Source organism: Sitophilus oryzae, unplaced genomic scaffold (assembly GCF_002938485.1).
Source record: "Sitophilus oryzae breed Bouriz unplaced genomic scaffold, Soryzae_2.0 scaffold_1498_pilon_pilon, whole genome shotgun sequence".
Lineage (NCBI taxonomy): Eukaryota > Metazoa > Arthropoda > Insecta > Coleoptera > Curculionidae > Sitophilus > Sitophilus oryzae.
In genome coordinates this window covers 3,157,447-3,174,899 of record NW_022146167.1, presented here as the reverse complement: position 1 = coordinate 3,174,899, position 17,453 = coordinate 3,157,447, and the positions used below count along the sequence as shown (strand labels likewise).

The 17,453-nt window shown below is 31.3% G+C and overlaps 1 protein-coding gene across 2 annotated transcripts; it reads left to right on the top strand.

Moving 5' to 3' along the window:
- Positions 1 to 206: 206 nt before the first annotated feature.
- Positions 207 to 12,338, top strand: LOC115877768 (negative elongation factor A). 2 transcript variants are annotated; one of them, XM_030894081.1, is made up of 11 exons: positions 207 to 421; positions 688 to 811; positions 868 to 998; positions 1,053 to 1,230; positions 1,284 to 1,385; positions 1,444 to 1,530; positions 1,595 to 1,759; positions 3,934 to 4,151; positions 4,253 to 4,370; positions 8,101 to 8,252; positions 11,433 to 12,336. In XM_030894081.1, exons 1-11 carry the CDS (start codon positions 212 to 214, stop codon positions 11,751 to 11,753), a joined length of 1,806 nt encoding a protein of 601 aa, XP_030749941.1. In that variant the 5' UTR covers positions 207 to 211; the 3' UTR covers positions 11,754 to 12,336. The 2 variants fall into 2 exon arrangements, with proteins under 2 accessions (XP_030749941.1, XP_030749942.1); XM_030894082.1 differs by having other exon boundaries at positions 212 to 421; positions 4,259 to 4,370; positions 11,433 to 12,338.
- The last annotated feature ends 5,115 nt before the right edge of the window (positions 12,339 to 17,453 follow it).

Genomic DNA, 17,453 nt, shown 5'->3' with positions numbered 1-17,453 from the left:
TACTTCGAGTTTAAAAAACACACTGTATTTACTATTTTTTCTTTAGTATAATATGCAACCAGTTAATGAAAATTAAATACTTCAACTACTCTCAAAGAGATGGCGCTTTATTTAATCAAATTTTATTTTTAGACTATTGGCGACTCTGATTTCTGACGTGTAAAAATCCAAACAACATGATTTATGTCAACAAACGTCAGTTTTCTTCAACATGGCGAACGTGCGTGACAGTGATACTTCGTTGTGGCTTCACAATAAACTCGGAATTTCGAATGATTCTTGGACCGGAGGCTCAATTTGTTCTCAACTAAATGCCGAGGTTTTGAGGAACATCAAGGACTGTTTTCCGGACTTGCAAACCCAGGTCAAATTGAAATTGTTGCTAAGTTTCTTCCATGTCCCGCGCAGAAATCTCGAGGAGGTATGTTTATGTTTGTTCGACGTTATATTTAGATTCTATCTCTGTTAGACTTGTTAGAATTCATTGTGTGTTATTTAAGGCGTTTGTCGTGAATTGAACGAATGTTGTTGTATTTAAAGGGTGTTTTGTAATTGTAATTTTGGGCATTCCTTTAGAAAAACTGTATAAAAATAGAATATGTATTCTAAGATGATCAAATTACACTTTGGTCTTAAATATCTAGTGATTGTCTGTGATATTTATTAAATATATTATTTTTTCTTTAGTGGAAATTGGAACTAGAACAAATATTAGATGTAGCACTCCAAGATTCTGAATTGTGGGTCGCTATGATAGCTGATGCTTTGAAAACATATCCGTCAACAGGTTCACTTAACACAGAAATAACAGGTACTTTTTATTGCGTAACCTCCTTTCCAGAAAATATACTTTATTATTGTTTTCAGATGTTGACGAAGTCAGATCCATATTTAGTGACTTACTATCAGATCTAAGAAAACATGTTCGGAAACAGAATGAACACACAATTTTACCCATGGAATGCCATTACCTGAACAAAAATGCCTTAATATCAGTTGTATGTATAATACTTTTCCTAATATTCCTTCCTAATATTAATGATAAAAAATAGGTAGGTCATAAGCCTGAACCAATAAAACATTTTACTATAAAGAAAAAGCCAAAATCAGCATTGTTAAGGGCCGATTTGCTCCAGAAATCTTCAGATGCAGCTTCCAATTTGAAAAAATCAAGTGCTCCAGTTATACCAGTAAGATCTAGAGGCATGCCTAGGAAAATGACAGATACAAGTAAGAATTATTCATATATTTATACTATTTTGCTTAATTATTTTGTTTTGTAGCCCCACTTAAAGGAATACCCAGTAGGGTTCCTACATCAGGCTTCCGTACCAGTGCTTTAAGTAGTAACATGACTAACAGACCATTAGTAAGACCACCGGCAGGTAAAATACTATAATAAATCTTAAAAGAGCTATTATTGATTATTAATTAAATCTTTAGGTCGTAAAGAAGGTGGAGTTAAGTTATTAGACATAGCAGACCAGCCTTTAGGCTACACAGCGACAAAGAAAAGAAAGAAGCAGCAAGGTAAGCCTAGGAAAAATGGTGTTTTGTTAGTTTTTGTCTGTTTTATTAACAGTGGGGTTTGTAGAAATGGAAGAGAATCAAGCCAAGAAGGCACAGCAAGAGAATGCCCTCCAAAGTCCTCCTCCGGTCAAAGGGGAAACGCCTACAACCCCAGATTATGCTGCTGGACTTGGGAATACCACGCCTGCATATGCTCCGGCTACACCACAGCCAACTGTTGCTCCTACAGGTAAGCTAAAATACACTCAGATACAAAAAAAAGGCAACGGAAAAATTTTGCTCAAATTTAAAGTGTTATATTTTTCTTATTATTAGCCCAATTTTCATGATTTTTTTTGGCAAACTGTGTATAAAAATATCAATTTTAATTTGTAAACTCAGTTTTTTTAAAACTTTAGTATTGGGCTTTATTATACAAGGTTTATAACATAGGATACAACATTTTAATGAACAGTGCTTTTCATAATATAATCAGTAAAATGAAAAATATAGGAAATAATATACATGTACTGATTTCTTTTGAAAATCGACAACTATGAAACTATGAACCCTTCCTGGACACAAACGGTACATTGCGGGACAGGAAATTGTGGAGAGAAACAAGCCCTATAACGTAGGATACAACATTTTAATGAACAGTGCTTTCCATATAATCAATAAAATGAAAAATATAGGAAATAATATACATGTACTGATTTCTTTCGAAAATCGACAACTATGAAAATATGAACCCTTCCTGGGTACATTGTGAGACAGTACAAACGGTACATTGTGAGACAGGAAACTGTAGTGAGAAACAAGCCCTAAAACATAGGATACAACATTTTAATGAACAGTGCTTTCCATATAATCAATAAAATAAAAAATATAGGAAATAATATACATGAACTGATTTCTTTCGAAAATCGACAACTATGAAACTATGAACCTTTCCTGGCCACAAACCGTACATTGTGAGACAGGAAATTGTAGAGAGAAACAAGCCCTATAACATAGGATACAACATTTTAATGAACAGTGCTTTCCATTTAATCAATAAAATGAAAAATATAGGAAATAATATACATGTACTGATTTCTTTCGAAAATCGACAACTATGAACCCTTCCTGGACACAAACGGTACATTGTGAGACAGGAAATTGTAGAGAGAAACAAGCCCTATAGCATAGGATACAACATTTTAATGAACAGTGCTTTCCATAAAATTAAAAATATACGAAATAATATGCATGTACTGATTTCTTTCGAAAATCGACAACTATGAAACTATGAACCCTTCCTGGACACAAACGGTACATTGTGAGACAGGAAATTGTAGAGAGAAACAAGCCCTATAACATAGGATACAACATTTTAATGAACAGTGCTTTCCATATAATCAATAAAATTAAAAATATACGAAATAATATGCATGTACTGATTTCTTTCGAAAATCGACAACTATGAAACTATGAACCCTTCCTGGACACAAACGGTACATTGTGAGACAGGAAATTGTAGAGAGAAACAAGCCCTATAACATAGGATACAACATTTTAATGAACAGTGCTTTCCATAAAATCTATAAAATGAAAAATATACGAAATAATATGCATGTAGTGATTTCTTTCGAAAATCGACAACTATGAAACTATGAACTCTTCCTAGACACAAACGGTACATTGTGAGACAGGAAATTGTAAAGAGAAACAAGCCCTATAACATAGGATACAACATTTTAATGAACAGTGCTTTCCATATAATCAATAAAATGAAAAATATAGGTGTGAGACAGGCTTTATTAAACAGGTGCAATAATTTCGTGAGCAAATTTTCCTAAAAAATTATTTTTCTGTCAGAACCATCTCTCCTGAGCATTTTGTTTTTTGTCTCATGACAACACATGCCTTGGTTAATCTTTAAGTGTGAAATGAACTTGCCACCAACAATTTGCAATTTTGTCAATAATTATCGTTACTTTTTGATGTTATTTTTCAATATTCCTAATACAATATAATATTGTATTATGCTGCATTCAATACTCTATACTCAATGAAAAAAAAACGTTAAAGAACTAACAGAGAGACTGTGAGTAGAATCTTAAAAAAGTAAAGACTGATTTTGCTTTTCACTTTATTTAGTTAGAATTTCTTTTTGTAAAAAATGTTAACACTTGTCAAAAGTTAAAGTAAAAAAGTAGTTGTGGCAACATTGTGACGTAGATTCGTGAAATATTTAATGACACATATTCCTATAAATTTTAGACTGGTATGAAGACTATTTTTTGAAAATCGACAATTTCTCAAGTCTGAGAATAACATGTAGTTCTGTATAAAAACATTTTTGATTGATAAAACATTAAATTATTTTTTGACAGATTTCAAAAGTCAGAGATTTTAAGGTTAAAAAATACTTTGTTACAGGTGCGAGTTTATCTGCTTTGACCGCTCCCGCCACGCCGGCAACGCCAGCTCCTCCGGCCACGCCCAAACCGGCAACCACGCAATTACCGGCTCCTGCGTCATCGACGGCGCAGATGGCAACTCTCACACCAATCACGCCGCAGACAGCTTCCCCCACCACTCAGTTATCCAGTCCTCCACCGCAAGTGCAACATATCCAAATACAAACTCAGCCACAGGTAAGTTTGTTTCTAAAATTGCCTATATATTTGAATATTTTTTTGAGAAATATGTTTCTGTAGTTTTAAGTAGAAAAAATTACATAAATGGTATTTTTTAGCAACAGGTTGTGTCACCACAAATTGTTACACCGCAATATATCACTACTCAGAACCTGAGACCTGTGCCTCCATTGTTGGCAACCACGCCAAGTGGTCAAAGAACCATCATTACAACAGGTAAGTTTATGCCTTCCTGGTTATACAGTAACTTTGTACCCGTATCCAATTATTTTTTTTAATCCTTAAATTATGTACCTTTTTTTTAAATTTAAGTGTAACTTGTAATTTGGATTTTTTTGGAAACTGGTTGCAATTTTATTTTATTTTTACTTGCTCTCAGAGAAATAAGTAAAGATAGAAAGATCAGAAGAACTTAACATTAATAATTTACCTTATTGAGAAAGCAATATCTAAAAGAACATTACATAAGTTTTTTTCTAATAAATTTATTAACAAACTCCAGTAGTATAGTACAATAAGGAACGTAGAAGGAAATAATTTATTAACAAATAATGCTACCGTCACAGATTATAATCTTTGTTTTTTCTTTATTGTTTTCGTGGTTCCAATTTTCGGAATCGGGCACTAGTTAGGTGACTAGTTTGCGCACATAGCACGCCCACTTATGGCCTCTAAAATTGTGCACAGCGCCTGACCGGCACAGTTATTAGAGAGATATCGGAAAACCGAATAGCGTCATCCAGTATTTACGCGTACCTTATCATGGTTACGATATGCGCGAGTCAATCCCACACCCGCTAATAACGTTACCGCCTGACGTAATTTGCGGATCAATTACACCAAGCGCTCTTTCTAAATAACCTCTGATAACGTTTAAAAATTGCTTAAATGGGCATGTGCGGGTATTTGACAACCGGAGCCGGCCGGCGAGATCTTTTATTTTAGGTTATGTTTGAATTGTTTTGAATTATTGCTTTAGTTTTATTAGGTAATTTGATATTTAAGTAGCTGGGATTAGTTTTAATTAAATAAATATGGCCCAAAATATGGATTCCACCTCTTCCAATACTAAAGAACCTATAAAGAATCTTTGGTTTACAGCAGATGACCGACTTAGCCCTTCTAAGAGAATTTGTTGCTTGTTGCCCTAAACCCACTGGCAGACGTTGAACAATAAAGCACTGGAAATAAGCACTTTAGCCCTTTAGTTTTAAAATACCTAGTAAACCAAACAATTTCAAAGTTTTAAATTCAAAGTTAGGTTAAGTTTAAATAGCGGACGCGACGCGATCAGAATTCTTTCCGATCCGATAACTATAAATGAAGAGAGTTAATACCACCTCACGTAAACGAAATAACACCTGGCCTTATTAACGTCCATGCACGCTATTCGGTTTAGCGATATCTCTCTATTACGCTGTTTATTGTTATTTTTGCGCACAGGAAAATTGACTCGTTTGCACATCGTCATAAAAAACAATTTTCGTACCACGAATTAGGGACAAGATTTTTATCTGTATACTTATAGGATACCTAATCTGTGCTACCGTATAAAATCTATCCCACGTGACTAGAATTCCTTTAATATACAGGGTGTCCCAATATTTCGTGGATATAGAACTACTACGTATTTTTGAAATCAAAATACCTAAGTTCATTGGACATAATATATCTATATACAAAAGTGCTTCGTTTGACCGCTAGAGGGCATCACACTTTAAAAAATAAACACATTTTTTCAGATATTTTAAGAACCGTTATTCTGATTTGAATGAGATTTTGGTTGTCTATGTTTTGCTAAGTGTTTTACCTTTGTTAAATGTTTCGAAAAACAGAAAAAAATATTTCTTTTGTAGATTTTCTCAAATAACTCGAAATCTGTTAGAGATATCGGAAAACGGTTTTCAGCATTCAATTCTACATAAAATGAACTATCAGTGGGTATATTTTAGTTGCGATCTGAGAGATTTCGGTTTTTGACAAAATCGACAGGGGGTACCGAGGAATGTTTTCGAAAAATTTTGGAAAATCGATTTTGCTTATTTCGTAATATGTTGTAGCGCTGAATGTGTACTTCACAAAAACGGTATCGTTTTTGAGATTCACACCTTTTGTTCCAGAGATATTTGGTGTTAAATGTTTCGAAAAACAGAAAAAAATATTTCTTTTGTAGATTTTCTCAAATAACTGGAAATCTGTTAGAGATATCGGAAAACGGTTTTCAGCATTCAATTCTAGATAAAATGAACTATTAGTGGGTATATTTTAGTTGCGATCTGAGAGATTTCGGTTTTTGACAAAATCGACAGGGGGGTACCGAGGAATGTTTTCGAAAAATTTTGGAAAATCGATTTTGCTTATTTTCATAATATGTTGTAGCGCTGAATGTGTACTTCACAAAAACGGTATCGTTTTTGAGATTCACACCTTTTGTTCCAGAGATATTTGGTGTTAAATGTTTCGAAAAACAGAAAAAATATTTCTTTTGTAGATTTTCTCAAATAACTCGAAATCTGTTAGAGATATCGGAAAACGGTTTTCAGCATTCAATTCTACGGTTTTTGACAAAATCGACAGGGGGGTACCGAGGAATGTTTTCGAAAAATTTTGGAAAATCGATTTTGCTTATTTCGTAATATGTTGTAGCGCTGAATGTGTACTTCACAAAAATCAAGAAAAAATACGGGAAGGGTGAAAACTACCCCCACCCCTACATAAATTTTTGTATAAATATTTTCCAACTCCACAGACGGCCTATATATATATCTTTTCGTAAAATAGTCCTTCTAGTATTTACTACATTTTTTGTCTCTTGTAAAAAAACGCCACATCGCATATTTTTTTCAGAAAAAAAATATTTTTTCGAAGCTGACTTTCAAAAAATCTTTTTTGTCAGCGGTGGGGGTAGTTTTCACCCTTTCCGTACTTTTTCTTGATTTTTGTGCAGTCAAATGTTAAAGTACTTAGCGAAACATAGACACCCAAAATATAATTTAAATTGGAATAATGGTTCTTAAAATATCTGAAAAAATGTGTATTTTTTTAAAGTTTGATGCCCCCTAACGGACAAACGAAGCACTTTTGTATTGAAGTAAATTTAGTCCAATGAACTTATTTTATAGTAGTTCTATATCTACGGAATATTGGGACACCCTATATATCATGGCTACTAAAGTAAATATTAGTAAAAAATATATATTTTTTTAAGTGTTTACATTTGGGAATGGATACGTTTATTTATTTTTATTTCTGCTTTGTGTACGTTATTTATTTAAAGAACTACAAAAAAAGTTATTTTTTTCTTCGCAGGATAAAAGTGATTTTTATATTTGAATTCAGTTTAATTCAATATTTGTGCCGAAGACATTTTAAGATTTATGTTAACATATATTTCAATAAAAATTATCTACGAGATTAAAGATCTGTATAATTTTTCCCAGTAAACAAGGGACTTATACTTAGCATATATGATGTGAAACTTTGGGCTAAATATTTGATCTTGAAGTTTCTTTTGGTACAGTTTGTGATAACTTGGGAACGACATAGAATAATTCAAATTGTTGGAAAGTTTTAACTTTTGACCAAGATTGGATTTAGTTATATTTTTTAATGAAGCAGTTCATTACTGGCATCTTTTATGAGATCCTTTTTTTAGCGTAAACATTTTTGAGTAAATAAAATATAAGAAAATGATTTGTTTTCTTATTATATTATTTATTCCTTACTATTCCTTATTGTTATTGGAGAAAATAAACACTTTTGAAAACCATACTTTTTTACTTTTTTTTATACTTATATAAAAAAATAAACTGAATTGAGTAAATAATAAAGATAAATAAAATACAAGGTTGGTATATTATTTAAGGACCTATCTTGAAAAATATCTGAAATATTTATAATAATTTTACGAATAGTTTCTTTTTAAATATTTGTATTTCTTTCCTAGATCAAGCTACTGGTATCCAGACCCAACAGATCATCACTGGTACGCCTGTGGTTGTGACACAGAGGCCCGCCCAACAGCAACAGACTGTTACACATATCCGGATACAGCCTCAACCTGCTACGAACTTCCAAAGGCGAGGATTGGCGCTTACGGTATGTATTAAATAAAATCACACTTTGATTAAAGTAATTGATTAAAGCACTTATTTTTTGTATTTATTATATTTTTGCTAATATCTTCGGTTTGAAAAAAGATATCAAGATGTGGTTTTCGCTGACTTTTTAAGCTTTTATTCCTCTTTACTATCAGCTAATATTGCACATACTATTGCATTTATTTTGTATGTTAAATTGAAAGACAGCGCCCCTAACATCTATTGCGAATTACTCATTATTATTGTTTATACATAACATTTAAATAAAAACATATCTAACCGTCCCCCGCTACTTCATTTTAGCGTATAGAGTAAAATTAAAGATTAGAGAGATATGGCAAAGTCCAATACTGCCGCAATTCCGCTATTAGTGCTGACGTTATTTTGACATTTGCATTTTTCGAACTTCGAGTTATGGCAACACAAAATAGCGTTGATTGATTTTGACAATTATGCCAACATTTTAAAAAAAATAGCCTTAACCTAGTTTTCTGATTTTGTCAATCAAAAGAGCATCTATATTCATCGTTTTTCTTTATTTTTATAAAAAAAAATAGCTATTAAATATATCAGGAGTTTTAATTAGTGTCTAAAAGAAAGTGTGTCTAAAAAAGAGTACTATTTAACCCAATAAAGAGTTATCTCGATTTCTATAAAAAATACAGTATCTCAACTGATAAAATAACGTTCCGAAACTGTCAAATTACCGCACGGCGTCTTCTCCACCTAAATACCGGCATGCGGTAACGTTAATAGCGCACAAACGCTTATTATGACACTTTAACTGTCATAGTTGACAAAATAGCGCCTCCGTTAATACCGCATATTGTTGCCATATCTCTCTATTAACAGAGCAAAAAAAGATTATTGCGCCATTATATGTATGCAGTACCTCTTATACAGGGTGTCCCAGAAATAGGTGCAAGTATTTTAACTGGTATAGTAAACGCCACGAATGTTTGGGAGTGATTCATCGCTTGATGAAGTTAGAATAGACACGCGCGCTTCATTTTTACATTAAAAACGTAAATTTTTACTGCAAACGTAGGTTTTTAAAGGCCCGGTCTAATCATCTGCCCGCGCTCCTCCTACTTATTCTGAAATGTTAGCGTGATTGACAAAGATGATACTATATCGCGTTTCTTTGATTGATTCGTTTTTGTGCGTCAGTCCATTGGTGTGCTTGCAGTGCGAACAATGGGGCATTCCAGTTTATATTTATAACCAAATATATGTTTTGACAAGACTTTGACAGTTAAAACAACAAATTACAACAGATTATATATTGATTATTATATGACTTGAAACATCACGGCACTGGAATTAAGTTTTATGTAACCTTAAACAGATTAGTTCTCATGGTAACGACCGATGAATCACTCCCAAACATTCGTGGCGTTTACTATAGTATAGTTCAACCCCAGAAACACGCCTATCAGGTTTTTTCGCGAATTTTTTTTTTTGAAAAATCAGAATTTTTTGAATTTTTTTTAGTTTTTATTTAAAAAACATAATTTATTGATAATAAGACAACATAGGTAATAGATTAAATTTACAGGAAAGAAAATCCAGAAAAGATCCAGTGGTTCCCAAAATTTTAGCAAAAATATTTTTATTTTGGAAATTTTTAAAGTAAAATAACTCCGTTATTTTGGACTTATTTGAAAAACGATAAAGAGAAAATATGTTTGTTTTATCGAGATCTACCACCCCTTTAAATACTTGCACTTATTTCTGGGACACCCTGTATAATTTCATTTCATTGTTGTTGCGTCCTCTATTGGCCATCCCTCAAACTTGAAAATAATTTCTCATGGTCTCTATAGTTACAAATATATTTTTTTCTCAAGCTCTACGGCTAATACTTTCCGAGATACAACCGAGAGCTATTCTTAGTTGAACACCCTGTACAGGGTGGGTCAAATTCGACGCTTTTAAATGGAAACACCCTTTTCTATAGGAGATAGACGAAAACTAATGTCGGTGTCTGGAGCTCAATTTTCATCAAAAACATGATGGTGAAAACCGCACATCAATATCTGTTACCGTTTCGGAATTACGGGGTGTTTTTCAAAAATGCGCATTTTTAACAAATCGCTGTAACTTTTTTGCTATGGAAAATGTTGTATTTCTATGAAAACCTTTCCAAAGCATCTTTTTACGTAGAATTTAATTGTTTAAGTATAATTTTTTTAAAATTAATAATTTAAGAGTTATCAACAGAAAAATTGATTTTTATATGGGACACCCTGTATATTTTTAATTTATTGAAAATAATTTAAAATTACCTTTCCAAAAATATAACACACTTGATATTTTGCTCGATTCCTCTTCGAGATATAGAGTATATAAAAATTCGCCCGCTTTAAATAAGTAGGCTTTGAACGGCACCGGCTGTAATGCAAAAAAATTCTAGCTGTGAGCATCAATTAAAACGAAAATAATATTTGCTATGAGAGATGCAGAATTTTATAACAATTTAAAATATATTTAACCAACATCAACACATTTAAACTATATCTCATAACAATAAAAATAAATAGCAAACCAGGACATGGGATTTTGCTACAGGTGTTCGAGATATCGACCGTCTTCTGTTATGGACAGACGGGGCAGTTTTTGAACATTTCTTGCGGAATTCATTAACTCAGTGGGGGTGAAAGATACCCTCTCATAACTGCTAAGTATTTCTAATTCTTGTCTAGATTATACAGAAGAATAAGGAACCTTTGTTCTTCCGCAAATATATCCATAGGATTAGATCCATGGGCACTAAGTCAGGCGGCCTCGACGACCAACGGCTGAGTTCTTGGTCAGCTATTCAATTATTCTTGAAATTGGCTGCAGAAATTTGCTGATAACTTCAGCGTTCAGAGGCGGTGCGTCGTCTTGCTGGAAAAATATGTTTTCGAGTTCCATTAAGGGCATATCATCAATGAGGGGTCCAAAGCCTACTAGTTAAAAGTGGCGAACTTTTAAAAAATCTGTATTTCGAAGGGGATTATAACAAAATATCAAGTGTGCTATATTTTTGGAAAGGTAATTTTAAATTCTTTTCAGCTAATTAAAAATATACAGGGTGTCCCATATAAAAAATCAAATTTTCTGTTGATAATTCTTAAATTTGACCCACCCTGTACATTTCTTCTTGTATACCTTACCAAACTCATTTTTCCAGCGCGAACAAATGTTGGAGGCCCAGGATATGTTCCGCACAGCCAACAAGGTCACCCGGCCGGAAAAAGCCCTCATTCTCGGTTTCATGGCCGGCTCAAGGGACAACCCTTGCCCCCATCTGGGCAACATAGTCACCATCAAACTGTCCGAAGACCAGGAAAACGTCTTGCAGCCTGATGATACCTACGTGTCCATGATGGTGGAGACGCACTTCCAGATGAACTACAACAACGGCGAGTGGAAGAGGATAAAAAAGTACCGTCACGTGAGCAACGAGATCGAGCACGTGCAGCAGAACCAGGCCGCGGCCGCTTTGGTATGATTGAAAACGAATAACAGCGCGGTTGGTTGAACGTGGAAAGTGGAAAGGCCCTGTATATAAAAGGAATCGAGATGTGGAGAGTGTAATAAGAGTAAGTCTGGAGAGACTGATGTTTTGCGAGAAAGAAAAAGAGTCAACTTTTGTATAGGAACCTTTAGTTGGTTTTAGAGAAAATATTTTTTGTTGGATGCGGTTTTTCTTCATCAAAAACAAGAATTTAGGTTATTTTATTATGTGTGTAGTAAGAATAAACCTTTCGAGTTACACCTATACAGGGTGTACGAAAAAATTCACAGTAAGTTTGGAAAAATTTTATATTATTGAGTTATTGACAATAGGTTTTTTTTATTCAGCTTGTGTAATAGTTATTATTTCATTATTTCAACTTGTGTAATATAACGAAAAATCAATTTGGCACACTATATCATGCAACAACTGTCATGGCGGCTGATTATAAAAATCTCCTTTATACAGTATGTCCCCGGATTGTCTTTAGAAGAGGAAAAACTTTTTAATTATTGACGTTTTGAGAAAAATGCATTCATCATAAAAAAATTTGCGTGTTGTACAATGGTTAATCCCGTTTATACTTTTCCAACTTTCTATACCGTTTTATAGAAAATTAAGAAAAACATGTAAATAAGTCCTAAAAATCAAAAGGCGTTTCTATGGTAATATTAATTTGATTTCATTCTTTGATAGATGGTTATTGTTAATTTTAATTATTTTTTGATTAATGCGTTCATTCTTTGCTGTTAAAATATTATATTTTCCGATAACTATCATCACCCTTTCGTAGCATTGAACTAAATAAATTTTGTGCTTCTTTAATATTTTAAAACAACAAAGAACATTACGATAATTAAAATTCTATGAATAACAATCTATATATCAAAGAATTACCAAGTTTACACGAATGCTTAATTCGCATTAGTCAATAATGCGATTTAGCGAAAATACGGTTTGGGTCGTGTTTACACGACGGGTTAAAAAAGGGATTTTTCCGTTGACGTTAAACAGCTGTTTCCTATTGCCAACCTAGGAAAATTCAAAACATAATAATATTGCTTTTGCTTAAACAGCTGATATTGATTTTTCGCAGTTTTAACAAATAATTCTAAACTTTTAAACCTTAAAAATGTATAATCTAAATATTATTAGTGCCTTTATGGTTCTGTTAAACCAATTACTATATGAAAGAAGAAATCATACTAGAATTTTACGAAGAAGGAGGCAAACTCTAAAAAGAATGAGAAGTTTAATGTTAGATTCTTATTTACTACCTTGTCAGATTGTAATGGAAATACCAGGATCAGTTTTTCAAAACTTTCCACCGAGGTTCAGGAGTTGTTGGATGAAACCAATGATGAAACCAAGGAGTGGTCAGTTTTTTTTATAAAATAAACACAAAAAATAACCTCAATATTCGTTCAGTCAGCTGTCGGTTTAATTTTTTTTTGTTGTTAGAGCTGCGAGATAATGCGCATTTGTGTTTACACGAAACTTTAATTCTAATTTAAGCGAGATAATCCACATATTTAATGCGTTCTGAGTTAATGCGAATTAGGATTTTTAAAACGGTTTACAAATGTTGATACAGGCGTTTTATTTAAATTCGCATTCGGCTAATGCCCATTAGGGTGCTCGTGTAAACTTGGTAAATGATAATGAAGTTATATTACCATAGAAACGCGTTTTGATTTTTAGGACTTGGAAAAAATTCAACCATATTTTCATGTTTTTCTTAATTTTCTCTAAAACAGTATGGAAAATTGGAAAAGTATAAACGGGATTAACAATTTTAGAACAAACAAAAACTTTTATGAAGAATTTTTCTCAAAATATCAATAACAAAAAAAATTTTCCTCTTGTAGAGACAATCTGGAGACATACTGTATATGCAACGTGTAGGGTTTAGGTGAAAAAAATACAATCCTCCGAAAATTATAAAAAAATAATATTTCTGAAATTCCCTATATATTTATATTATATTATTATATTCACAATCAAATTTTGTTCGTAGATATAAAATCAAATTCTGAACACTACGTTTTATATATGCAAGGAGAATTTTTGTAATTTGGCATGACATTTTTTACATCATATCACAAAATAATTTTTTAGTAATTCCGCATAATAATATACTTTTTTTCGGTAACTCAGTAATAAAGAAAATCCCATTTGTTAAGAACTTTTTGGCACACCCTGTATCTTAGCAGAATCATTAACTGTTCTCTATATACCATGTGATTAAATTAAAATAATGTCATAGTAAGCAGATAATCGAAATAATGTCATAGTTATACATAGATCATGGAGTTTCAATATAGTTGTCTTGTTATACATGTCTGTTTTATGTTGAGTCAACTAATATTAATAATAACTAAAATTAACTGAGAAACAAGTAAATTCTAATAAAAAGAAATTACTGTACTGTAACATAGGATCAAGTCTCAGAATTGACTTATAAATGAAGATAGCTGTCATTTTATGTGTTAAATTATAAAGCAAATGTCAACTTGACACATTTTTTTCGATCATACGGTATTTAATAACAAACAAACCTAAAACTAATAACATATGTCAACATACAACTGTCACTGTCAGGAACTTCACTGATTGACATAGTAAGGCTTGTACTGAAGTGCTATTCTTCGCCTACTATGACGTACTTTTTTATCAATCACATGGTACTTTTGAGATCATTTCAAGGAAAGTACAGAGGCACTCGTTTTGATGGTGGGTTCAAATAGAAAAATAAAATAATAAGTCAAGAACCAACCCTTATTATTTTTGTTTACTTCTTTCTGAACCCATCCATTATATTATGAATTTGAACTGTGCACTAAAAAAATAATACAGGGTGATCATATTAACATAACCACTTAAGGAAAATAGGAAATAAAATTGGTTGATTTGACAGTCTTCCGCCATAACGTGGTGACTTGTAATACATAAAAAAAGACAATAAACATGTTTATAAAGAATTACATAAAAATAAGACTGAAAAGTTTTTAGTTACTTTATTGTCAGTCACCCTGTATTTTTACCTTTTTTAAAGAAAAATGTTTATTTTTAACCTTCTTTGAATCTTGGAAAATATTAAATTATTCTAAAAAATTATATTAAACACCAAAATTGATTAATTAGGAATAAGTATCACAATTTTTCTAAGAGAATATCTTGATTGATTAATTTACTAGTTTAATTACTAATAAGAATTAGATTTCATGGTAAAAACTGGCCATTTTTACAGTACATATTTTTATAACCGTTAGATTTACATTTTCTATAAGACTGACAAACCCATTTAATTGATATATTTAAGAGTAGTAAAATTATTGGTATATAATAATAATAAAATGGCCAGTTTTGATCTGAATAGTGCGATTTTTGTTTATTAATATAGTGTGGCCCAAAAAGTTATATGTATAAAAACACTGTGTAAATCAAAATACATTATTTTTAGGGGCTATTGTCTGAATAATTTTTTTATCTCTAATTTCATTGGCTACTGTGTTATTTATTTGTCTTTTGAATGCAGATATACAGTGACGACCAAAAAGTTTGTAGAACTCTTTATTTCTTTAATACTACCATATGTATACGAAAAAAAAAGGACGTCGGTGATGGCTATGAAATGAAGATCACTGTCATTTTATATGTAAATTTATATGGGAAATGTAGTTGATTGTCATTTCCCAGCCAACTGGACGCCATTTTTTTTTCGATCATACGCTATAATAAAAAATACCTTTTGTTGGTAACTTTTTAGGTGTCACTGTAAAATAAAATCACTTTAGGTTCTTTTTTTCGACATTATTTTATCATTAATTAAAATGTGAAAATGTAGACAGTAAAGTAACTTGTTTAGAAATATTTATTTTTAATTAATTTTATTACTGAAGTATTTAATATCTTAATTTATTACTTTCTAATATCTTTTTTGTAGTTTCTCTGTTGTTTTAAAGTTATTTAACTTTTATTTAGTTAATAGTGTCATTCAACATCTATTTTCATATACTCAGTCTCATTTTTATGGCAGCTGATTTTTTTTAATAAAAACAATACTTAAAAGAAAACAATTGTAGCTTTTTAAGATATAATGATGTATTAAATTTTCAAAAACTATTTTGGGAAAGAGGAATAGTTTAATGTGAACTTCGAAAAATGGGCTGATAAAACAATTATTAATAAAATTGGAATAATATAAAAGTTACTAAGATGTATATTTTTGCTCTTTTGAGATTTTTTTTTGTATATACTATAGAAAGAGATGAAATGCTGTGTATATATTTATTGTTTTCATAATTTTGTAAATAAAATTAAATTTGTTACAAGAGTACATCAATTACTTATATTGTTAATGCTGATAAATAAAATATTTAATATTTTTGACATGATTGTTTTATTTTTTGACATTATCGTATTTTTAATATAGGCATATACAGGGTTGTTCACCACATACAACACGGAGTATTGTAGCTAAACGATTAGATTTTTACAAATTGTAAGTTTTGGGTTCGTTGAAGGACTATTAGAGCTGCAATTTAAAAATGTCAATATTCCATGGGTATTTTGATAAACGAGTTCTAAATTACAAGAAAATGCATTTTCTACGGAAACTTGAAGAGATAGGTAAAAAATGGTATAACACAATTTGATAGACAATTAAATTGTGCATCTGATTCTCATAAAATATACAGGCTGTTCCATTTAAATTAAACAAGTTATTGCCGTGTAAAGCTACTAATTATTTAAAATAAAATTTTAGACACTCTGTATAAGGTAGTATAATTTTTATTATTGCAACATAATAACTGATCAATAAATAAACTTCAGTAAATATTTAGTATTAAAAACTTTGATACCCTTGGAGAAATGAAGCCTTAAAATTTTGACTGCAATTTCACAAAATTGAAAATATTTCAAAACGGTAAGGTTTAAGTGTAATAAACCTTAATCAAATTTGCCTTTATTTTAATCGTAGAAACTAAAAATGTAATAATATACAGGGTGTTCCATTTAAAAAAATACAACTTTGATATTTTTTATTTATTTGGGACACTCTGTATTTTGTAAAAATATTTTTAAAATTGTAGTTCTAATAGTCCTTCAACGAACCCAAAACTTACAATTTGTAAAAATCTAATCATTTAGCTACAATACTCCGTGTCGTATGTGGTGAACAACCCCTAACTAAGCATATACGGTAATTGCAAAACAATTTCAAATTTGAGTGACAATCGATGCGCTGCCAGATTGTGATGGATTTATGAAACGAATCTTAATGTAAAATTGGGAAACAATATATCATTTTTTAAAGATTTTTATTTTTAATTGAATAATCAATATTTTAGTAATTAATTTATTTATTAACAGTAGTCGCTAACACTCACAGTACAAATATTGAAATTAAAGGCAGCAGCTACTCGCTACAAATCGACATAAGTAGAAATAACTTTGAAAGTGGTGTAATGTGCTTATCAATCAAACTTCCTTCTCTGACTACTAACAAAGGACCTTTATTGTCACGTTTATCAGGAAAGTTACAAGCTCTTTGCTTCAAGTGTTTAAATGCTTTGTCATATTTTTATCACACAATTTCAAGAGAGGCAATACAAAAACTCGAAAATTTAGTTCTTAAAAGAACTGTTTGTGCTTAAAAGTACAATTTTTAAAAAAGACAATTATATGAAA